This window comes from Teleopsis dalmanni, chromosome 2, assembly GCF_002237135.1.
Source record: "Teleopsis dalmanni isolate 2A chromosome 2, ASM223713v2, whole genome shotgun sequence".
NCBI classification, from domain to species: Eukaryota; Metazoa; Arthropoda; class Insecta; order Diptera; family Diopsidae; genus Teleopsis; species Teleopsis dalmanni.
This window is the reverse complement of record NC_051847.1, coordinates 97,259,650-97,286,499: the sequence shown is the minus strand read 5'-3', so window position 1 is coordinate 97,286,499 and position 26,850 is coordinate 97,259,650. Positions and strand designations below refer to the sequence as shown.

Genomic DNA, 26,850 nt, shown 5'->3' with positions numbered 1-26,850 from the left:
GCAAACCGAAACAGCTGATTCACACATTACACAAATTTTACTTCAAAAAAAATCTACGAGTAAAGTCTACGTAGCATTTTTAAAGTACGACAGGGATGTTGCACTCTCATTTACTCGAAAATTTGCTGGTGGAAGGCACTTGTGTATATGCAGTTGCTACAAGTAGTTCGCAGAACTAATATATTCAGTTATTAATAATTCATAATTAATAAAAGTATACAAAAGTACAAGACATTAAAAAATAATATATCAATTAATAATATACTAATTTTTTATTATTGTTTGCATTTTATATATAATATGTTAATATACGTTTTTCAATAAAAAATTAATTCAATTTAAAATAAATTGAAAATTAAAATATCTGTGAATGTGAGTCAATTTACAAAATGTGTCTAGCGGAATACAAAGAACTACTTCTAATTATTTTGAATCAACAATCAAGCAAAAAAAATTACGGTTTATAATGTGTCTTTAATATAAAATATTTAAATTTTATTATTTATAAAAAGTTTAAAAAGGTGTTAATTGATTTGTAGAAAAACAACATATTCCCGCGCTACTCTGCTGTATGCGATAAAATTACCGAAATAGTTTTATATATATTATAATAAATAACAATTATGATATGAGTTGTAAGCACCGCCTAGCGGTTGTTTCCGAAGTCAAAGTCAAATAATTTTGTATTTAATACAATTAAAACGCAAAACTACCCCTGAATTTTTAATAATTCATATATTATTAGTTTATCAATATATTTATAATATCAATTTATTATATATAAACTCAATTGTATAAAAAAAATGAAAAAAAGGAAACGTTTCCTTTATCATAATGCATCGAAATAAACAGATTGAATACATATTTTAAAACAATATATGATTTCCCTGACATTATTATTTGTTCTTGGTATTGTTAGTTTGATTTTGTACAGCGGTTTCTATTACAGTGGTTAATTCGAAAAACAAGAACTTCGTGAACGGATAAATTATATATAAAAAATAATAATTAAAAAATATTCACAATTTTCGGCTCTAGAAAAATAATTTAATAAGTTAATTAAAACCTGTTAAAGCATCAGCTATTGGAAAAGTATTTTTGCTTGACAGAAAAACAAACTAAATTACTACTGCATTTTTTATAATTATGCCTGTTAACAAAAAAGTGTTATGTTGAACCTTTTCCGAGTTAGTGCATCTAGGCACTTATACTATTTGTTTGTTGGGGGGTTTCTGCAGATTCACACCCTTCTCGCTTACAAATTTATGTACTCATCAAAAGCTTCGTGATTATTCGCTGACAGATCTAAGATCTGCGTTCCGCCCCAAGCGGCTAGTGATTATTCTGACAGTCAGTCAGTGCAGTCTTACAGTTTTCGCGAATAGCTTCAGAGTTCTGTCTATAATAAAAGAATGTGCTATCCTTTATTACCTTTATTATTATATGACAAAACACTCCAATACCACACACAATACATCATCACGATTTTAATATTTCTAAAATGATGACCTTTTTACTTCTTGAGTACGTTTCAGTAATATATTTTATTATTAAAAATTGCTGAAGTTTTTTATATTCAAACATATCTCAAAACTCAATAACCAATTACTGTCTATAAAGTAATATATAACTATGGTCTGCTCACATAATGCTTCACATATATATTATATATTTATGAATTTAGAAAATGTTAAATTACATATAAATATATTGTAGTTACATTTTACTATGTAGAATTAATATGATAATTAAAATATGTTATACCATGTGGTACTCATAACACTCACGTATAAAAATATTAAACCCACTGTTACTGAACGTAGCGTGAATACAAAAACATTTTACTTTTGTTTTATGAACACATCTCTTGTTAACGCCGCTGTAAATTATTGTTGATAGTCTGTATAATATTGTGTTTTGATATTGCATTGTGATTTTGAAGTGTTTAAAGTTCAAAAATTGGTGCGCATAAAGAATTAAATAATATTTATTAATAAAAATTTAAAAGTACTGAAAAACAAAACACAATGCGCTTCCATCTTTCAATGGACTATTGACCATACATATCACGCCGGAGTTCAGAACATTCACTCACGAAATTTTATTCTTTTGATAATGTAAATTAATTCATTTATAAATAGAATTATGGCATAAAAAGTACCTCAAAACATCTGTACCCAGTAAAATCAATGCATACCAAATGAATGTAAACTCGAAAGGAATCTCATTTTTAAAAACGTAATTAGCGTGAGTGGAGCAGACCGGTGTAGCTGACAATACATTTCAACAGATTGACATAAAACTAAACTGGTCTATTTAAGAAGCATAAACCACCTGTATTTTTATTGAAACAGGTAAGATTAGAGCTTCTATTTTTGAAGAAAAATATTTATTATTGATCTTATTACAGCATTAGTAAGCAGTAAACATCGAAAATGAATAGGTACTTTTTGAGTCCTGTTATATGAAAAAACTGTCAAAACACCGAGCTGGAGGAAAATAATGCAGTGGTGACCTACGCGATAACTGCTTGTGTAAAAACTTTTTGTTACAAAAACTCAGTCAGTTACCACGCAATATAATACTTCAATGAGAATCTGTCAAAACTGATGACATTGTGCCACAAACAAAAGCAAATATTTGTACACTAATCTCCCAGCTATGGTAGATAAATTAAATGATAAAGTGTTGGTTGAAGAAGTAAATTTCAAATAACAATGCTATATTAGAATTAGTATCTAATCATCAAACTGTTTCTATACCATCACATGAAAATCATTAAAATTGTTGGTGTTACATGGAAAGCTACAAAAGATTTTTGATCCTAACAAAGTGTACACTACGAGAAGTTACTGAATGTATGTATTTATATAACAATATTTTAATAATTTATTTTAATCATTTTAATTTTATTTAATAGTTTGCGTAATGATTACGATCGCTTCAAAGCAAAATACAATATAAAATTTCCATCTAGCCCAAGTGCAAAGCAACAATTTTGTAATAAGAAAATAAGCTATAGCTAAGCTCAGATAGAACTAAGATTTCTTTTGCAAGTGATAGTGACTGCATACAACGAGAACAAGTATATAACAGAGTATACTCTGTGCCAGCTATAACAATTTATCCGTTTTGTGTATTACAAACCTTATCGATATCTAATTTTACCATTATATGCTTTTATAGTAATAATAGATATGTTTTATAAAGTATAAAGTAACATAGTCATATCCCTGACTAATTATCTTAAATATATAATGTACTGCATACACTTCCACACCTCTAATTTAATGTAAACATAAAATCACTTCGAATCAACGCTTCTATTTTATATATTAACATAATCTCAATTTAAAGCAACATTGTCTTTTATAGTAATGTTTACATGCAAAACTGGAAGTGATGTTTAATCTTAGACATAAGTTATTATTTTCATCATATACATTCCATAAAGACGAATCAAACGAATCGGTTGTGTTTTATTTTTATTTAAAAGAAAATACAATTTGTAACTTATATACGAATGTTTTAAATATTAAAAAAATATATTATTTTACGTTATTATAATATTTTAAAATATGATATATCTTTTATCTTTATATAAACTCAAAAATACATTTCTTCAAACAAATTGGACATTGGTTGTTGGAAACGCGCAAACATGTCGTCCTAAATAAATCAGTTTCTGGTTACAAATATTAGTTACATTTATACAATAAAATAATTTATTAACGGGCTAATTGATCAATTTAAGTAGAAATAAAAACACTATAGTTTATTATTTATAATAAAAAATATATATTTTATATATATAATATAAATATTTATATTTTATATAAAATATTTATATTGTAAACAAAATATACAATATTCAATTTTATAACAGAAAATTACAAAAAAAATCATACAATACTAATAATGACAACAAAGAAAAACAACAATAGAAAAGAAAATAAAAATTGTACAAAAAACATGTAATAATGTTTATGCAATAAACAATTTTTGTTTGTGTTGTTATTGGGAAAAATCTTGTATTCTTTAAAAAATATTAATTTCTACTACTACTATAAAATCTATGTTACCTACTATTGATATATAGTATCAAACAAATTTTTACTTAATACTATATTTAATACGTATTTCTTTCATAAAGTCAGTATTTTAAATACTAAATTTACATTAAATAAATGCACTGAATAAAAACCAAAAATTGTTTAAACCTTTATAATACAATGATACCTAGCCCTTCTAATTGGTTTGCTGATTTGGTTTAATGTAATCAAAAAGAATACATATATATTATAATATGGTAACTATATATTAAAATCTGTTCTCTGAACTGTATATCATTGTATAAATTTAATATTTATAATAGGCTTTATTATATCATTACATTATATTCTTATAGCAGTATATATAAATACTGCTCTTATGTGCTTACCTGAACTAATTTCATAAGCATCAAGTACATTAACAGTATTGGATGTATTAAATTAAATTTAGGTATAATTCTCAAAATAATTATAAGTACAGGGCAAAGGACCTAGCAGTCCAGTTCCTTATTCTTAGTAAAATTTAAAATTAAAGTTAATGTAAACTCACAAATAAATAAAAATAAACAGTATTGGATGACTTAAGTGTTATAAAAAAAACTATTTTGACTAAAATGTATTAACACCTGCACATACTATATAGGTAAGCAAACAGTTTTATCCCCCTTACTTAATCATTTAGGAAGCTATATTAGATTACAAATATGAATGCAGCCAAAATTTCATAAACATGTTTCGTAGAAACTCAGCAGCAACAAATGTTTTTGCATCTCTTGCAACATTTTTTTTAAAACTATGATAAAATAATACTTCCGATACTTATTTCAACAATAACGAAAGCATTTTTTATAATATTAATTAAAAAATTAAAAATCACTGAAAAAAATTCGCCTGCGTCTACATTATTGTCATTATTGTCGAATTAACTTGGTTATGTTAATTACATTATAATTGTTCAGAAATCAATACAAATCAGGTTCTAAAATCAAATGAATGTAAAATTTTGAAGATACGCAGATACGTTTTATAAATTGTTAATGTTGTTAATTTCAGACACATTTGATTAGCTCAATCAGCATTTTCATCTCATTTAATAAAAAAGTCGCCAAATTCTTCTCGAAATAATTTGTGACGAAATAAAAATTAACGGCGACTAAACTGGTTGGAACCTTTAACCACAACAAAATTCAGATTTTCGATTTATATAAAAATATTATTATTATTAAATAAAAGGCCGGAGACAGTCTTACCACTAACGAGGAGGGCCGAAATTAAATTATTTAAACTATTTTAGACATATTCTACTTTTGATGTGCTAATTTAAACATTTCACATCAAACTCATAATATATAAATTTAGGTGAAATACATATGTATATATTGTATTTTGATCAGTTATGTGTTATAAGAAAAAAAATTGTTCTCAAGGAGAAATTTGAATACATATGTAAAGTACATATATTATTTTAAATCAATATATATTAACTACTTCAAAAAATTTGAACGGTCTTATTCAAATAATATTATGTTTGGATTTTTCGACTAATATACATTAGGAAACTATTGGGATAAATTATTTTAAGATTGAGATTTTTATAAACGAAATTTTTGTCAGATGAACTTAAATACAGGACTGTTGATATTGAAAATACATTTCACTTATATCCTTTCGTATGACTACTCTCTCAATTCTTTGACCTGTATATACTATTTAGCGAAACGAAACATCTTCCCTGCAGACATTCTCTATTCATTTTAAATGGGACTAATAGGCTACTACAATTGTAGTAGAATATTTAATTTCAATTAATTAATTCAATTAATTTCATATCGATAATTTAACCTTCACCCGATCATCAATTTTTATATACTAAAACTGTCACTATTTGTAAATATTTTTCATTTTCACACATTTTATAGGGGAATAATGTCTGACCTGAATTTGTCGTGTCTGAATTTTGAATATTTTTGACTCAAGCTTATTTGCTTATAGCTCTACGTAAACCATGATAACATAGAGTTGTACGGCAAGATATGGGTTAATTAATTTAGATTTTAATAAATTTGGTGTTAATGATAAAATTTGTTACTTTTGTATCGTAAACGTAATCATTAGTAATGAACAGGTATTTAAACATGATATTTAAAGTCATGGTTCTGTAAGATAATTTTAATTTAAACCAATTTCAGGTTTCTAAATATAGACTAGTTTCTAGAATGGAGTTCACTTCAAAATTCATAAATGAATTAAATAATAATTTATAACTTAAAAGTCAGTTGTCCAGTATATATATTATATATTGCAATCCATTCTTTTCTACATGTTCATTTTATTTTTTAACTTTGATTTTTAATTTTAGATAAAAAGAAATGATTTTAAAAGTAATGTCCAAATTCTAGTTAAATATAAATATAAACATTAAAACGTTCAAAAATTAAGATTTTTTATTACTGCTGCTACTTCTATTGACCCTTATTGGCTGCCAACAGAGCCGATAAAACTCATCAGTTCCGGTTTTCCATATATGAAACGACTACTACTTGAAGAACAATTAATACTCATTTTTTATAGATTTTTTATAATAGCAGTGATTTTTATTATTATTATTATTATTAAAGAGTAGACGTGAAAATTGCCCAACAACCGATACGGGGGCCAGAAGAGTCCTATTGTACCAGTTTCACTACTGATTAAACAAAGCCCCTTAAAGCATTGTGAATAAAGTCTAGAACTAAATCTAGAGAAGAGTTCTTAATCTGCTCTGGTGACAGAAATTCTTTATGAAACAGGTTTCTTCTGTGCGTTATTAAAACTGGACAATCACAAAGAATGTGCATTGTCGTTTCCTCATCTTCGAGGCATAATAACAGTGATTTTTATACCAATGGGAAAAATTTAAGATCAACGTTCTCTTAATAGGAAATGGATTATAAAAATGACTTTTATTAGCTTTTGGTCCAACCTCACTAAACTGCAGTTTTACTAAAATCTTACTCCACGTTCGTGACCATTAATCATTGTCATTTTTATGACTCATGTTAATCATTTTACAGACTGAAAGCCTAGCATGGATAAAAAATTCATTTGAAGCGTTTAAATATATACTTTAAAAATTAATACACATCAAATCATATAATTTTACAAAGACTGATGAAAGATAACTTTTGCACCAACACATCACAAAAATATATATATATAATAATAGAGTTATTAGTAGATTTATCTTAGTTCCAGTATTAATACTCTTCCTTCACAATAAAAATAATATCAACCATAGTCTTGTAACCTACAATATAACTCAAAATGGTATTTAACACCACGCAGAAGATACTGTCGAATTTGATCGATTGTTCCAGGGATCTATATGGCATTTAAACGGCGTAAAACAATAACAGAAAAGGTTATAAAGTCTTACCAGCATGATGTCATTGTTATATATGAATAAAAATTGAAGTAGAAAGGAAAAGCAATTTAACAGCAACAGTAAGTACTTCGGTGAAAAATCGGTGAAACTACATATTCTTTTAAGCGCCACGTTAACTGGAGATCAAATGATCATTCATTACCATATATGTTGATGTTTTTATTTTAAATTACAATATTTTCCAAAGTTTAAAAATCGACGATCATCTGGTCGCATGCATTAGATAACCCTTAGAAATATATAAAAACGAAGAACTAAACATCACTTATGATAAACATCACAATTAACATCATTTATTATAAAAGGTGAATTACGAAGTATACACCGTGAGTACTAACAATGGGTTCTCATATCAACTGATGTCATATCAAACAATGATATGAGGTATCAAGTTTAAACCATTTTTTTTTGTTTTTGTTGTATACTTGTTCTTCACATCACTTAAATCCTTTTGACTTTATACTCCTTCTTATAATAATGAAACATACTTCTAACAGTTGACTTCCCAATAACTTCTTTAAATTTGTTAAAACGTATTAAGATTTAGAGACGTCTTTATTAGCTAAACTGAACATAGCATTCAGACTAGTTTGTCTAACACATTTAATGAAATATAGATAAAAAAGTTATTTATTTAAAAGTAATTAATAAGACCCAATTACTAATATTAGTTTTTCTCCTTTTTGCTTATAAGAATTTCAAGATTGTTTCAAGATGAACAAAATCCAACAAAAGTTGTTCGCGCTTGAAGAACTTCAAAATAAGTCATGTAGCAACTATATCCATACCACTACAGGAACGTAAAAGGGTCAATTCCGAATGGTATACAATCATTTGTTTACTGGAAGTCTTCAGTGAAATACGGAAAACAAACAAGTGCCGTCTGATCATTCTCCATAAAGAAAATGCGAGTGCTCACAGAGCTCGTCTAACATTCGACTATTTGAACATTCAAAAAATCGAATTGATGGTTCATCCGCCGTACTGATTTCGGTCCTGATTTGGCACCCAATGGGTTTTTCAGGTTCCTGAACGTTAGAAATAAATTGCGTGGACAACAATTTTTTGCATGTTTTGGAGGTGTCTGAAGAAATTTGGAAAGAATTCTTTTCAAATGGTTCGAATACATACAAAAGTGTGTTTATCATGAAGAAGAATACTTCGGAAATCAATGAAGCAATTTTCAACGACAAGTTAGTATTTTTTTTATTAGGCTTAAAATATAAATATGACTCTCGTAGGACAATACTGTTTGGAATGTTTGTATGATCTCAATGGATATGCCGTTTGTTCTGTGGGAAAGTACAACTCCCATTTTCTTTGCTTCATTCAGTTTTTAAAATATTTTTGCTGTTATTATTAAAGTGTTGAATTTAAAAATTATTTAAAAAAATAATAATCAAAATTATCGTTGATTGGAAATGCTAATTTCACAATTTAAACAGCAAATATTGAATTTTTATTAGCCACTTTAATGATAACGGCCGGTTCTCCAGTTCTCCAGTTCTCAGAGCAAAACAAGCCGAGCCGTTAAAAATAATTTTTGATAAATCGTTGAATTTTTATAAAAAAATTTGCTTATTTCTGTCTTCAGGTTTTTTTTTCTTTTTTTTTTTGTTTGTATTTTATAACTTAGGTTGCTAATTTCTTTGTTTACTAAAAAAATTGAATTAAAATTTGTGATCTTTTAATACTTTAAGATTCGAAAAAAAATTCATACGAAAAGCTTTGCTTCTGGAATATAATGGATTCTCGCTGTCCGTATTGCCGCCTCATTTTATCAAATAATTTAATTTTAAATCAAATTAAGTGCCACTTACGTGTGATTTATCAATTTTTTCGTTTTGATAATTATAATTTTTTTAAGAACATGTGCACTTTGACAAATCGCTAAGAAAAAACATTCATTAAATACATTTAACTATTTTTTATTTCATTTTTAATTTTTATTATTAAAAATACTATTTAATACATAATGCGCTTTATATAATATTTTAGACAATTTCGTGGTACGAATTATTATTTCGATTAATTTAATGACTTTATAACAATATATGATTCTTGGCATATCCTCAGTCAGTCTTCAAAGTATCTCATTAGAAACGATTCAAACGATTCACACGATTCTACGATTCCACGATTCGAACGTTTCATAAAAAGAAATTAAATATTCATTTTATCAACATAATCATATAAAAAATTAGTAACTATATCACAGTTTTACTTGAGACTTTTTCATTTGGACTTATAATTATATAAATATGTACGTATAGTATATATCATAGGTACTGAGAAATAGTCAAATTGCTATTAGCTACTAAATTTTTGCAATTCGTTGACTGTGTACACATTAACGATCGGTGTGGTAGGCGTTTGGGGTTGGTGTGTAGTGTTTATGTTATCATTATTACCAGGATTGGTAATAACGCTGTCGGCACCTTTAGTAGATGGTGTCTCCAACGAGAATGGTATCAGGAAAACGCTTGTCTTGACATCATTCTGCATCTTGATAACAGTATCGTAACTAGGCGGTGCGAATTCGCTATAAGAGGGCGATGGTGTAGGTGGAGAACGAGGAGCATCATTATTATTAGCAACGTTTCCGTTATTATTGCGCGTATCAGCGCATCGACGATCGGAACAGGCCATCAATAGAAAGAATGCAGCCAATGCTAGGAAAGTAGCCACATACCAGACAATAGTGATGATGTCCATGGCAGTTTGCGATAGTTCGTTGGTTTTTTTCCGTACAACTGTAAAAAAAAAATATAAAAAAAATTTAAATGAATTGCATATTATATATTTAATAAAAAATATTTTTGTGGGGTAATTTTTTAAAGAGTTTTCGAAAAGTAGTGAACTACAATAACAAATATTATTTTTATATTAATTTAATTAATTGAATATTTAGCTGACATACAGCCGTTTCGAGTATTGCCATCATCAGTGATCTTGGAAATAAATCTTGTATTTAATTATTCGTAAATAAATTTTTGAGATTGCAAGTACCAGGGATTGAACTCACGCCCTGCAAATTTGAAGCTCAGAGTCAGCGTTTATTAGCCAACTGACCCAAAGCCGTACTTGACTTGTATGTTCGCACTTTTTTCTGAAGTTTTGTTAATTTGTTGTGAAAGTCTTCTTGACAAATTCACTTGCTGTGTTTATATTAGAAAGAAATCAGAAACGAGCTATAGAATAATTGAATTAATTAATTATATTCATTTTTAATTGCTTAATTTCAATACTATTTTGTTTGTAGAGGCATTATTTGTTAAATATTTTGTATATAATTTTTTCTTATGTATAGTACTTAAACTAGGAAGGTAATATGGTAATAGGATGGTAATAAATCATGCTAATGTTACTCCACGATTCGCACGGGCGAATATATAGCGTCTGAATGATTTCAATTTAACGATAAATTTAATGTATAGTTTGAAAAAAAATAATTTTGTTTATAATAGTCGATTATTATAATTAACATAATATTTATAAAATGCTTAACCCGTTAATTCAAAAATACAGTTAATTTTATGTCTCTACCATACAGATAACCTGAGATATGATAATTTAAAAATTAGTCTAAAATCCAAATTTTCAAGACCCCAAATTTTCAAGGTCTGTTATTCTTATAACTCAGTTATCTTTAAAACACAGCTAACTTTAAGTTTCTACAATTTGCAGAGCCTGTGATATGATTATTTAAAATATAGCTTAATGGGTTTGTAACTCTAAGGACGTGTGCGAGTTAGGCTAAGTTGCGTTCCACCATAAATGAGTGAAATTCTAAGTTGTGCCGATAATATAGTGATGTATCGATACGTGTTGATAAATGGCTAAATGTGTGCAGTGCAAAAAAATCCAAAAAATCTCTGATTTGGTTTAGCATCAACTTAGCCTAACTCGCACACGTCCTTAGGAAAACATTTCTTTTAATATTTCCTTAAAATACGGGTGTTTCTATAAGATAAGAAGATCGAGTAAAGAAATGTCAGTCAAATTAAAAGTTTTAAATTTTTATTTTAGAGCATTGCTGCCCAAAGCAAGGCCCGCGGGTCGCTTGTGCCTCGTGGCTTATGCTTGTGTAGCCCGCAAAATATTTTTAGTCCACCACAATTATGCAAATTATATTTTGGTGTACTAGTAAAACCAAATTATTTTATTTTCATGGTATACCAAATAAATGAATTTAAATTAATAAATTTAAAAAATTATCTTTAACATTATGTATTCGTTTCTGCGGTCTTCTAATCTGTATAGTGATTTCTATTGGCCCGCGATCGCATGTGGTCTGGAAAGCCCCGTTTTTGAGGAACTCTTAAAAAATTCAGCCAATTGGGTGATGATGATGGTGGGATAATGAAGTTAATTTTTATCAATATCTCTTAACGTTTATATTATAAGAAAATTACACATAGGTATATCATATGTTCAACAAATTTTAAGTTATTTTCAGCTAACACACCCACTATTTCAATTATAAACTTTATTTACTTTTAATTAAGTTGGTAAATATTTACCAATTTAATGGCATTGTAATGCAGTTCTGTGTAATCGAACATTAAACTAAAAATATTTGCAAAGTCGCCGCTTTTGTTATTACTTCAGTCGGAAACGTATACGACGCTTCGTAAACAAAATTGTTTATTGTTGTTTTCATAAATCAGTCAGAAAAATTTATTGCAATTTTGTTGTTGTTGTTGTTGTTGTTGTAAGAACGTTACTGTTAACTTAATCAGTCTTAATGAAATTTATAAACAAATAAATATAATGAAGGTAATTGGCTAAATAAGGAATCATTTAAAATAAAATTCATTGCTTTTGTAGAAAAATTGTTAAAATCTGGAAGAGAATTTTAGACCTTATTAAGTGACCGATAAGGAATCGGTGGTTAAGTTATATACCGATTACCTACTGTGGTTAAAGTACAGTAGAGTGTTCCCTATAAACTGAGCTTACCGTCATACTAGACGGTATATGTGAGACTGATGTTTATAGATATAAAAGTATAGTTAGACTTGTTAATATAAAAGTTTAAGTAAATTACTAAATATAGTTACTAGGATAGGTATAATATTAACAGTATGTGATATATAACGATCTGATATATTTATTACTATTAACCAATGCCTGCATGGGTCGCCTCATAGTTATTGTTTAGTATTATTCCAATAATAGTTTAATTATTAGTTTATTAATAGTTCAAACAATGCTATTCAATTTAAAAATTGTTTCCATATCTAAAAATTAATTTTAAAAAAGCCAACGTATCAACTAATCGTATTCATATATTTCCTATTTCTTTATTGGGTGCTAAAACTCCTTAATCTGACGCCTGGAAAAGCACACAACTTAGCTCATTACCTCTAATAAACATTCTCCGCTAAAAAAATAATCGAATGCTTTCGATATGGAAAGGCACTAACGGTCGTAGTGCTATGTATTTTTTCAAATCATTTTAGTAGATTTAAATCTAACAAGGAGGAGTTCTGTATTTTATATCCGAAATAAAAAACCACAAATGATAAACACTAGACTAAACCCTATATCATCACAGGTATGTGATAGGCAATTGAAAGCAGTAATGTAATATATCGACATAATGAAATAATTCCGATTTGACGAATAAGTCAACCTATGTATATTCCATGTAGGTTGATTGTTAATCACTTTAATAAATTAACTGAGAAAAACTTGTTAAGCCTAGTTAGTCACTAATTTTTCTTGGATCACAGTTTAATTATTAGATTTTTCTTAAGAATAACTTTTAAATTAAAACTCAATGCGCGTTTAAGCTACAAGCGCTGGCTATAGTAGCCATATATATTGAACTACTATAGGAGTCCTCAGGCATTGGTCATGTTAATCATGTTATAAAATCTTTTAGTTAAAATTTGGAAGCAATTTATTTAAAAAAAATAATTAAAAATAATTAAATCTTAGTATAAAATTTTTATTTTTTCACAATTTTTATACGCAATTTTATATATTTCATATTATCCATCAACCATATTTTTTGACATTGTGATTCACTATATAATATACATAATTTATGTTTTATAATATTAGTTAGTTAATGTATTTGCACACGACTTCAACAATTGCTTGATACTCACTATTTTTGACAACGATAATTGTGTGATTTTTATCCTCGAACACTTCTTCATTAAAATCAGAAATGGAATTCAATATGTCTGTGTGATTGCTGTTACTGAAAATTTCCTCACTCAGGAAGTGCTGTTGATTTTGGCCCAAATTAAAGTAATACGACTGGCACTGTGATCCATGCACCAAGACGGTTAGAACTGAAATGAGAAATGTGAAACATTTTTTTTTTAAATACGTAATGAATACTGATAATGGCGAAAGCAGCACTTCTGTGTCGATTTTAAAGTAATATGATACCACCTATACAATTACAAAGAGAAATAAATTGTATCTATGCAAACCTATTAGAAATTTATCTTTACATATCTTATCAATAATTGCAGTTCTTCGATCAAATGCCGAAGCCATAAAGTCTCAGTGAATGATAGCATTTCAAAATTGTTTCTATTATAAAATGTTGCAAAAATCAAAATTACGTTAATATGAGTATCTGACAGATAAGAATGTAAACAAACTTTTAGCGTAGCACTTCCTCTTCAATAAATTATATGGCTAAATAATTGGTAGCAAATGCAAAAAGTACGAGTCATTTATTAACGTTAGCAATCTATTAACGTTAGTTAGGCAATCTATCACCGAACAGTGAAATTTCTCGAACGCTAATGGCTCCGATACGTAATCAATTTCTAATTATTATTAGATTTGGACACGTGCAATATCAGTTTAATGGATTTTGTGTTGGCAAAGGCATAACTTATTATTCTAGCAATTGATTCTCGTGAGTGATTACTTAAAAGCTGTAAGATGGAAGAGTTTATTTTAACAGAGAACTGCAGAGAACAGAACAAACAGAGAACTATAGGTACAACGCTGTAAAAAAAGTAGTAGTGAACTAATGCGCGAAAGACGCAGACCTGCGGCCAGGAAAGTACCTATTTTTTTTTTTTTTAATTGTAAATATAAGGGGTTTGACTTATATATAGGTGTACCTATATTCAGATACACATTGGCATTGAGAAATTTTTAAATACACTTTAGTTCTGTTAAAAAAAACATTGTATTCGAAGTACTTTGGGTATGCAGTAGTTGGAAAGCATCAAAAGTCACTATAACATATGACTTGAACTTGAATATGAAAGATTACAGCCACGTTTAACAACCGTACTCCAATAATTAAGGGCAGAGAGGAGAGCAGATAGGCTTAGTATCTAGCGGGTTCGATTTATCTTATTGGTACTGAACCATCGTAACTCAGTGGTAACACCAAATAACGTCTTTAATACCTTACATTAACCAAATAATAGTCTTGTTGCCATTAGAAGATATCTAGAATTATATTTAGAATTCAAATTTTTCTCTTAAAAGTTATATAGTCTACAATATATTTTAAAAAAAACATCAAATATACAATATATGCTTATTAAATAATTAAAAAAGAAGCACTTATTCTAACTGAAGAATATTGAAAAGTAATTCAAGTATATCTAGCATTCCTGTGTAGTGGATCCTTAAATCGAATATTTGACAAATCACAATTTTACCATTAATTGCGCAAAAATAGATCTTAAATTTTATATAATTTATAGGTTTAATATATTTAAAATGAACAATTTGGTAATACTAAACAATTAAGTATTTCTAAAACGAAGTATCTAACATCGTTGTAAACCTTGTTACCAAATAAATATTTTATGTTTATTAATAAAATGCTTAGTAATTAGTTTATCATTTCTATGAGTCAAAATACCACTGAGTACATTTCAGTTGTTTTGACGTATTCGATGTTTTTTTTGTCAAATTAATTTAAATAAATGCAAGATACATAACACTGTAATCAAAAATTAAGTTAAAGTTATTTATAACTTTTAAAATCTTTATTTATTTTTCTAAATCCATTTTTTTGCTTTTAAAGTACTTCCCCCACGACACAATACACTTATGCCAAAACTTATTCCAATCTTAAAAGCAATTGTTAAAATCTATTTGCGGAATAGTCTTCAAAGCTCACTGACATTGGGTTCTTATCTCCTTAATTGTGTACAGATGGTGTCCCCAGAGCAGTAGCTTGAAATCGCACAATGCTACCCAGAAATCACACAATGCTACCCAGAAATCACACCGTGCTAAACCAGGCGAATTTGATAGCTGTGAAAGAATATGAGTTGATATTTTGGTAAAATGGTCGTGAGAACAATCCATTATTGTGGAACAAAAATCCAGAAATGTTTGCCATGCGGCACCCAAAGAAATTTCACTCTTTTTAGGCACAAAACATCTTCAAATGGTCTGGGATGATTTAAATGAATTGTTAACCGAAGTCTTCAATTGGTAATCAAAGACTTCTTAACACCAAATTTTTGATTTACTTGGTGCGGTTATCAGTTGATATTAATATTTAAATTGGTTCTTTCAAAAAACGCCGGAGGCCTCATATAATATTATCAATGTTTCTCCAACAAAAATATTATTACTCAACAAAATCAGACATTCTAAAAATCGCTAAAAAAAATTCTTGATGATTGTAGAACAAACGCAAGTATTAGACAAATGCAGATATTGACCTGAATCTTGACATATGGTAGATGTCAATGTGTGGACTGAAAACTGCCAGCCCATGTATTTTAAATTAAAAAAGTTGCCCCTATTTGTCACTGTGGTATGTGTGGAAATGTCTCTTAATAGATAAAAATTGTTTGGTAATATTAATTTGAATGAAATACGGCTATTAGTACCTAGGTAATAGTTTAATATTTCAAGAAATTTTAATAAATATTATTAAATTTATTCTATTAAGCAGAAACTCCCTAATGGCAAAATCAATTGTTATTTATTGAAGAAATCCCCACAATCTTTGCAATGCAATTCTTTGAAAAAAATGTGATTAACAAAACCATCAAATGTGTTAGATTTCAGATGTCAACATGAATCATTATCCAAATATATAGTATATATAGAAATGTGCATAAAATATTTATAAAAATACTAATAATACGGGTATATATAAATAATAATGTGTGTGTGTGTGTAATCTACGTTAGTACTCTATGAATATATGTTATCATATTATATTATGGTATCATTTAAAGACAAATTTAAGCTTTGTAAGGTTTTAAGTTTGTTGTATTTTATTGAGTTATATCAAAAATAGCACAAAAAACATAATATATAAATAAAAATAAATGTTAACTTTAAATTTAATATTAATTTTTAATACGCACTGCAACATTCTTGCCACATTCATTAACGAATAAATAAAATTCAAGCATCTTAGCATATATCTATGTAGTCCAAAACATGGCTAGTGTAAACAAAACAAATTATTCTAATTGAAAATCTTGAACTTGTATCGAATATAAAAAGATTTCAACATCGTACCAAAAGAAAAGAGTATAAATTATCACATGATGACTTTATAATTGCAACGGCAAATATTTAACCCACCTAAGTTTGTTTACAAAAGTATTATTTTGATAACACCTTATATACCCCGCATATAACAATAACCATAAAGATATAGAATGTAAACTCAGAGCAGTCACTAATTGTACCGGCTCCAGCTGATCTGTGATTTATTATTTGGGACATAAACATTCAAGTATAACCATAAAATTAAAAATATAAATCTAATATTTGTTATCCGTATGGTATCCAAACTGTAAACTATACAACACTATTTTATTAAAAAATAATTTTATTATCTTTTACTTAGCAGATCTGTAGAATTTTCTGTTTAGTTAATAAATTCCACCAATTGTTAAATCTCAAAAAAGAAACGGTGCTAACAATTCCAATAGACTGATTATCACGATACTACTTACTTTAAACTGGCAAAGAATCGTTACTGGCTATTACACCTCATATAATAGCCACTAATAATTTAAATGTTACCCATAATTGAGATCTAAAAAATATCGTCTGTACTCAAACGATATCGCTAAAGAGACCTTTATATTTATTCAGATGACATATCATAGTAAAGGACATGGGATCGCCTATATATCATTATCCTTTCTAAAACAATAATTGAACGCACCAAAAATAATTATCTTAGACGATGCTATGAATAGACGATGCCATGTTTTTAATATTTATGCTTTTTATGGAGAAATAATAAATTTCGATATAAATCCTATTTTAATGCAGTAATTCTTCATAGTAAGACGACGTTCTATATACCAAAAGAGTCCTGTGATGTTGGTTGGATTATGATCTTTTGATTATATTCTTCCTGTAGTATCGATAGCTACTTTTCGAATCGACAGTTGATTAAATTAAAAAAATTCATGAATGATACTTTATCATATACACAAGATATAGTAGATGAATATAGTTATAACGTGATAATATTGAGAATATCAGAGGAAAGAAGTAGATGTGATAACTTGCTTAACTTAATGTTAAGGTGACTGTATAACTTAAGTCTTAAGATTGACTTAAGTATCATTTAAGCCAACTTAGTTGATGACTTAAGTAGGATTTAAATCAGTATTCGAGCTTAAATTCCAACTTTAAAATCGACCATTAAATATTTTTTTTCAATAAAATAATGGCAATAATAATAAATGAAGTAATGCTTTAAATTTAAGTTTAAGAAAAACAATCTTAAAAACTTATAGAAATAATAAACTAGGTTTTCTTACTTACTTACTATACTAAGCATAACTGTAACATATAGCTAATTATGTACATTATTTTTTTCAATTCAGATTTCTTTCAAAGTTCTGACACTTTTAGGGTCAAGCATACACTCATTTAAAATGTATGACTTTGTTTGCAACACACAAGAATCATAAGAATACAACTCATTTTAATTGGTTGGCTATGTAACTCGTTTTTGTATTCCTGAGTATTTAACTATTCATAAAGTATTTGAAAATCATTCGCTTTTGGGTATGTATATTAACATAGCTTACGATTTTTGAACGCAATCACTAAATCCAAACTATAATTCATTGAGGTTAGTAATCAGCGTTAAAATTTGCTAACAAACTTAGGAAAACAAATGTCTCCGTAACATTCTATAAATTAGGTGACTAATTACATGTGTAAACTATAAAATTTTAGATTTTAATACAATATGTTTTAAAAATCTGTTATTGGTTATGGTATTGTATATATACGTACATATAGGTAATATAAGTTGTAAGTTCATTTCAAAACATCTGTTTTGCTACAAACTTAATATATTTTCTAAAAAAAATATTTAAAAATTATAAAAATGGCTATGAATAATGGTATCTGGAATATTTGTCATTATCACCAACTGATGACATAGCATGTATTATTCAAGTAATAAAATAATTTTATTCATTAGTGGACAAATGAAGACAGGTTAAGAAAAGCTAAGAATTGTTATGTATTTCGAAAATTATAAGAAATAACTGGGAAATGACCAAATATCCTTTCGTTATCTATTTTTTTAATGAAACATTTTCTGCGATGCTGAGTACTATTAGTGAGTAAAATGTTAATTTTGAAGTTAATCTTAAATATCATTTACTAATATTTGGATGGAAAAAAATATTTATAGAGGTTTTTTATCAATTCTAATAGCAGAGATTTTCTATTATATGTCATAGTGACTTGCAAAAATGATTTTTTTTTAAGAATATGTTAATTATATTTAATTAAAGAAAAATTTCTTAAAATATGTGATGAACTTGAGCAGAAAACAAAAACAAAGTTTTGCAAAATTATCATGAATGTATTGAACCCCTTATAGAAAATAGTTATAGTTTGTAGAGAGCTGCGAAAAAATTCAAGTCCTCAATTCCAACTGATCCTTCAATACGAAAATAAGATGGAACATGTCAACAGTTTAACAGTTAATTTACTTTCTTCCAAAATAGTATTTTTTCTTAATAGTAAGTGATCCTCTCAAAATAAATTTTTGTAAAGTTTAAAAGCTGTTGTTCTTGAGATTTAACCAAAAAAACTTCATGGCATGATAAATTGAGTGAGAAAATGCTCAAATAACTTCTCAATTAGACAATTTAATGTTATTATTTTTAACAGCATATTCTTTTTCTCTGATACTATCTAAAAATTTGAAAAGTATCTATGATTTTATTGATTCCAAAGCAGAGTTAAGATCTTATCACCTAGACTTCCTACCAATTAACCTACTATCCGACACTTCAAAAACCTTTAAAAAGCTGAAAACGGAAAAGATCAATCGTGAAAAAAATATATAATTGTCTATTATAAGCTGATTTAGCCAGGTGCAATGCTTAATTCAAGGAAACAATCAAGGAAAAGCGACCAGAATTATTAATCAATAGAAATAGAATAGTGTTCCATCATTAGAAAACTAAAACACAAACATCTTTAATAATTTTGAACAAATTAACTTAATTTGGTTGAGTAGTTTTGATGCATTCACCGCATAGACCAGATCTTGCACTGACGGACTATCATTTGTTTCACTCTCTGCAACTAAAAAATTGATCCCAAAAAGCCGCTAAACATCGCTTTGGCAAATTTTTCGCCGATAAATCATAGAAGTTGTACATCGGTGGTATTATAAAGTTACTCGAAAAATGGCAAGAGGTCAAGAGGTTAATAAATGAAATTTTTGTTGAAAACCTTACCAAGAAAAATGCGGACACCCTTTATATACGTATCACCATTTGTACCACGTATGATTATTGATATCAACATTAATATATAGGTAAAACAGAAAGTTGTATGAATATATATAATTATTACAATAAAATAATGGCTAACACCGTTCAAATTCTAAGTAAGTGGTATGCTCCACTGGGCATTCAAAACCCTGTTTTTTTATCTAATGAACAAAACTGTCTCAGATCCTGTTAGCTTCTATTGAAATTATTAAACTAATGAAAAAAATAAACTCATGCAATATATACATAGTATATATTTACTCCAGAATTTAGAAATACAGCATATACAGGATCTCATTTAAGGTGGGTTTCTGAAATAAAGGTTTAAAAAATACTTTTATTTAAAGAAAAAGTCTTCAAATATTTTAGTGTGGACTTGAACCGCAAAAACGTACTTGTATATGTCCTTGTATATGTCACTGAAACATAGTTGCTATATCTAATAAATTAGATTCAGAATTAGAATTATATTATTAAATAAAAAATTGCATGGTTTTTGTAAGAAACGCACATTATTAGCTAAAAGATGAAGGCATCGATAGTGTATGTTAACCTGGATTTATCTTGAAGAAAATAATTCGTTGAAATATTTGTCTAGGGGAATAAAATAATTATCTAATTGTGTAATATCAAATAAAAATGTTTTTTATATTAACAGAATTTTTAGTTAATACTTCATAATTAAATATTAATTTTCAACAATAGAAAGTCACAATCAAGTCATTAATTCTTTTTTATTTTTACTTATCACCTATAAATTCAGTAAATATTTATTTAAACTTTTCTTATTTAAAAAACTATTATATTTTTTCAAGATAATTTGTTATATGAAAGAATTATAGAATTCTTCACTTTTAAACATATATAATTTTTAATATTGGTAATTGTATAATTCTCACATTTCTCCTCTTTAACACTTGGGGCAGAAGGTGTCATTATTCTTATACTTTAAATCCATTGATTAAGTAATCAATTGATTTTAATTCCTTCGCACTCTTCCCTGATTATCATTAGTATTATTTTTTCACAAACTAAAAGGCTAGGAGAGAGATTCACATAACATAGGAGTATAACTGCTGTACTATATATACTAAGTCACACCTTCACTCAGGGGAATCATTACTGTTATATATACCATTAACGAACACTAATTTTAATATAATATTTCAGTATTAAGTATAAAAATTTGAATTCAATAGTCTATAATGAAAGCTTTAGTATCTGAAACAATGTCAGAATTAAATAACAATAATTTTAACAATAACTTTACCTGACAAAAATATCTGACATTTAAAATTGTTTAATTGCTCAAGTTTCTGCATTTTATCAATATTTTGATTTCGTTGCAAAATTATTTGAAAGAAAATCGCAGAGAATGCACACTTCAAAGATACTTTTACACTTCCGTAAAAGTTCTAAATATAAATAAGCCGCAAATTGAAATTATTTTTACACGCGAAGCTACACGCAGCACAGGAGCGTTTGCCAAGAAAATAAGTTAAAATTTATTCGAAAGCACTGAAAGCGGTACGGCAGCAGCGACAAAGTCGTTGTGAACGGCACGGAATCTAAATCAAAACTGTTGCATTTGTCACCAAAGACGGAGAACCGATCTTCAGTGGCTGAGAAACCAGTGATTCATCGAAGAAAGCACAAAGCGTCGATTGATTGCAAAACGCTATGGAAAACGTGCGTCAGAAATCAAACAGAGTAAAAATTACGCGAGCGAGTTTATCTGAGCAGGCAATCAAAATTCGAATATCTCGATTGTTTGAATCTCAGTGATTTCACAACTCTATTTTCGAAGTTTCGAAGTTATTCGAAATTTCGAAGTCAATTTGAGGGAGTGTGAGGGCAAAACGATCAAAATCGCAACAGGTTAAATGAAACTACCTCTAAATTTAATAAGAGTAATAATTGATTAAATATCGTTTCATATAAATTTGACATCAATTTAACATCGACAACGACATCAAATCGATTTGATATTGACTTGATAAAATATGGCGGGCTTGGCGCAATTGCATCAAGTTTAGAACAACTTTCTTATGTTTGAAATATCCACCCGATTCGAACATATTATCAGAAACATTTATGATCATTTGTGAAATCATAAAATATATTAAAACCAGATAAATTAATTCCATTTCAAAAATCTTTGACAAATTAAACTGAGCTTATTAGTTGTTGTTGTTGTAAAAATGAAACTATAATTGTTGTTGGATTAACACCGCTGTTGCTAATGACATTATTCAGAATTTTTTCACTTCGGCGAAAAATAAAGCTAATTAGCTTCGATATGATCAAAGACATGTCTAATGCCATGTAATCACAGTCGGTCTACACTCACTGTAAAATGCGCTACAATAGGTTATTCTTCTGTGTGCTTTTGCTTAGAATGGATGAGTGATCGTTCTTGAGTAATTCTGTTGGAACTACTCAACAACATTTATGTTGTAAGTTAATAAACAGAATATCAAAACAATTAAGAACTATTACTGATTCGGAAGGCTAAATTATGGTCATTAGAAAATTTTTTAAAAAGAACCAATGTTCATTAGTTACTACTTCTGTTGTTTGGAGAGAAGATCTTAAACCCAAACATAGATGTATGCATATACTAGACAAATACTATACTTAAACTAAAATTCATACAATGGTTGTTATATATATTTCAATCCGGCTATAGGTCACTTTTTGTTAATTAATTCAACGTTTAATATTTTTTATTATACTCTATATTTCGACTCTCCTTGAGAGTCATCATCAGTATCACGATCTAACATAAATTAATATTATTAAAACTATATCTATGCCATCCTCTTTATTTTATCGTCTATATTGCATACTACAATCAATCTGCGATTGGAACACATCACATATACTACATATATATTGTGTTCTTCATGACTTTCATACCTTGTTGAGTCCGTTTAGTTTCTTTGGAACCTATATAGATGTATTTTAGAAAAATTACGCCAAGGCGTACACATATAAAAGCTTTGTTAATCAGTAAAATTTTGACTCCAACCATATACTACATATATATTAATACAATACGACTATTAACGATTAATATGTTTCAGAAATAAATAGTTAAGATTTGCTCAAATCATGCCAGCTAAAAGTGTAGTATAGGTAGTGCTTGACTCATTTCGTCATTTGTGGAAATAGAGAAGCATTTTGAAAAGTTATTAAAAATAATTTGAAGGCATGCGCAACATCAACAGGTTGTCGACTACCTCTTCTGAAATGTATCTACACTATAAACAAACGGTCATTGTTCTATTGTCTGCAAACATATACGAGTACGTGATCATTATGAGAGATACAAAATTCATTATAAAGTTAACTTCTTATATTATATACTTATATACTCGTATTCGCGTTTGTATGTGTTAATATAATTATTAAAAAAATAGGAAATAGTTTAAAGTACTTAAACTTGTTTGGGTTGCCAAAAACTGGATGATGTATAGTTTTATGAGATTTGTTGTGTGCGATTTTATTATTGATTATCTAAATAATCCGTTAAAATTTTTTAACTAATTACGTTATTAACATTAATTATTATTTTTGCCTCTTTGTTTAGGTGATTGTACTATGGTTATTAAAAATTTTTCATCAAAGTCAACAAAAAAGTCACAACAATATATGATGAATGCGGTAAATTATTAATAAATTAAAATTAATATTTAAACAAAAATACCACTCAGCAATTTAACTAATCAATCGAATGATATAGAATAAGTTCTAGGATTATATTTTGCGGTAGAATATCTATAGTCCGTTTAAATTATCTCAATCAACGGATTATGCTCAGATATAACGTACACTAATTGCCAATATTATGCAATGTGGCCAAACGGAATTCAAAGAGAAATAAACAGTCCAAGATCTTTAAACTCCAATCTTGAAAATCTAGAAGATCTAGTCCATTTTAATCACTAAATACACATCCATCAATTCATAAAAAGCATGTCGCTATAGGCGACATATATTTTATATTTTAATCAAATACAAAAACTAACGAAGGAACGACAAAACGAGATCTAGAAGATTTAGTTTACTATTCTCACTTGGTTTACATCCATTTAATTTGAACTTACAAAAAATACGGTCCAATTTTATTGGCAGCTCAACAAATACATAAAGTAACGAAGCATGGATTAAATCTGATATGGAATAGGGCCTAAAAGCCTAAGTGGCCATATACAGCAAAATGTCACCCATTGTCTTGTTGGCTGCCCAAATGCTCGATCACCGACCTGCATGACATGTCTCCTAATGAGATATACTTAATGTAGTACATCTTAAATATAGTAAACCTGTGCTTATACAATAATTTTCAATTTTTTCAATATTTCCAAACTATAATTAAAATAAGTTAATTGCACCATTAAAATTAAGTGTTTAAAGTATGGTAACTCAATTAGCGAAAAAAACAAATATCATTAAAGTTGAAACGCTTTTTGAAGTTCAATAAAATTAAAAGAATATAAATTAAATAATATTTAATAATTTAATAATAAAACAGTTATAAAAATAATAACTGCTGTATTTATTTTCTCGACGTACTTGATATATACTCACCGTCCTATCTGAGCATCTATGTACCATTATGTTTATATTTTGAAATATTTTTTTTATCAAATTACTTTTTTAATGTGACAAAACTCCAAAAATATATCGTTACATGTATACATAATTTATTGCAAACCATCATGTTAAGTTTTTCACCTGGTACTCGTTTACAAATAATGGAACTTCACTTCCTGAATCAGCACTGCATGACGAGAGTAATCTATTCTATGAGTAACATAATCGACAACTTAGTCGACTATTTGAAAAACGACAGCGGAATTTGATAACACAATTACTAGCATCCTCAGTAAACGCTAGCGTCAAAAAAGGTCCTAGTTAATCGATTCTATGCTTATCGACGTTGTGATTTTACCTTACTAGATTTAATTGGTGCAAAATTAAAGCGGCAAAATTATAATTTTCCTCATGACTTTAGTCAATGGGCGTTTGAATGGTTGAAGTACCTCAATTGTTTCTACCACAAAAGTTAATAAAATATAATACTATAAAGCCATAGAAAAGTAGAGTTATTGTAGGCCTATTAATTTTTTTAGAGACCATGACCACAGTATTAATACCCAGCTTAAAGAATTTTAATTTAAATCTTTCTATAGACACGTTTTTTTTCTACTCTCTTTTATTCATCTCTATCTTGAAGAGACGATGGTTTACTTAATCCAACACTTTTTAATGCAACAATGTAATGTGATTATAATCTCGAAGTAGTTATATACCAGAAAAAACTGTGTGCAATCCTAAATGTTTTCGAAGATAAGCCTTATCATTTTGAATGATGCATTGTTAAATTTTTTGGATGAAAAGCACGTCAGTTAGATAAAGTGTAGTACAAACGGTAATTTCGCAGCTGATAATTTTATATTTTCTTTCAAATCTTAACGAAGACCCAAAAAGGCTGATGAAAGTAATTGGAGTCTCGTGAGTTAGAGCTTCTATATGAGATCTAGTTATAGAGGTAATGTTTCACGGCGCTATGCTACTATCATACTTGAATAATTTAAACTCGAACTGCATGTATTGATCTGTTGTTATATCCTTAGGCGAGCTTAACTGCATGTAATTTAGTTGTGACTATATTAGCAGTGCTGTCTTTCTATCCATAGAAATATAACGGTAAATCATTATTATAGCCGGTTTGCATGTTTTGGCCAAGTTTTTCGATGTCATTATGAACACAATCGAAACATTGGTCGAAACTTATGATGCTAGCTAATTGTACTTGACAGTTTGCTGATAGTTTACACAAGAACGTACTTAACTCACATGTGAGACTAAACAATATATAAAAAATGCTGACGGCTTATCGAGCATCTCTATATGCTAATATAGTGTGTTCACTACTTTAAATACTCTTTTTCTTCACGAATTAAAGAATATGTCAAAGTAAACTTGAACATTCAACTATAAAGATTATTTTTGTAGGTTAATTGTGGAACAATACTTGATACTTACTTATTAAGTTTTTGTAAATATAAAACATTGCCTGAGAATTGGAAGCCTATAAGTTTGCTGCCTACTATATGTAAATAGCAAAAAAAATGTAATGGCAAGGCTCAAAAATATAGTTACGCCTAAAAATATAATTTCCAAAGAACAGTTCGAAGAAAATCCCTCCATTGATTATCAGTCAGCAAGAGTTTCTCAAACTATAAAAAGCTCTCAATGAAGTGAAATCTACTGGAATAGTCTAGTTTAATAATGCTAAGGCGTTTGTTAAAGTACAGTAACGGGTTGATTGTCAAATTAAAAAAATATGATATTGCAGTTGAAATCATAAAACTTTGTAGCTAGTTTTTCATCAAATAGTGTGTTCTTGATAAACCCCTAAAACCTTTTGTCATCTATAAAGAAAATTAAGACGAGCGTCCCTCAAGGATCCCCATTGTCTCTGTTGTATAATTTATATATAACGGACTTTCCTTTGGAGTCCATGAACACAATTTCGCTCTTTGTTGACAACACTTAACATCTTTGCTATTTCTGTTATAAACAATTTACAACCTCAGATTGTTGAGATAATAAAGATATGCTGGAC

At 28.1% G+C, this 26,850-nt stretch overlaps 1 protein-coding gene and 1 long non-coding RNA gene across 2 annotated transcripts; one reads left to right on the top strand and one right to left on the bottom strand.

The window, feature by feature from the left end:
* Window positions 1-1,808: 1,808 nt before the first annotated feature.
* Window positions 1,809-3,466, top strand: LOC119681712. Its single transcript, XR_005252531.1, has 3 exons — window positions 1,809-2,354; window positions 2,411-2,858; window positions 2,921-3,466. It is a non-coding gene; the product is annotated as an uncharacterized LOC119681712 (long non-coding RNA).
* Window positions 3,467-9,457: 5,991 nt separating this feature from the next.
* On the bottom strand, window positions 9,458-22,094 carry LOC119685551. The gene is made up of 3 exons (XM_038099861.1): window positions 21,484-22,094; window positions 13,596-13,784; window positions 9,458-10,229 (listed from the first exon to the last, which is right to left on the bottom strand). The coding sequence occupies exons 1-3, from the start codon at window positions 21,533-21,535 to the stop codon at window positions 9,787-9,789; spliced, it is 684 nt and encodes a 227-aa protein (XP_037955789.1). The 5' UTR covers window positions 21,536-22,094; the 3' UTR covers window positions 9,458-9,786.
* Window positions 22,095-26,850: the final 4,756 nt, after the last annotated feature.

Bases quoted from the DNA above. Each gene is read 5' to 3' on its own strand.
- LOC119685551 (XM_038099861.1), bottom strand. From the start codon at position 21,535: ATGCAGAAACTTGAGCAATTAAACAATTTTAAATGTCAGATATTTTTG. The intron at 13,785-21,483 runs GTAAAGTTATTG...TTCTCATTTCAG, and splicing joins ATGTCAGATATTTTTGTCAG to TTCTAACCGTCTTGGTGCAT. The intron at 10,230-13,595 runs GTGAGTATCAAG...TTTTTTTTACAG, and splicing joins AATTATCGTTGTCAAAAATA to TTGTACGGAAAAAAACCAAC.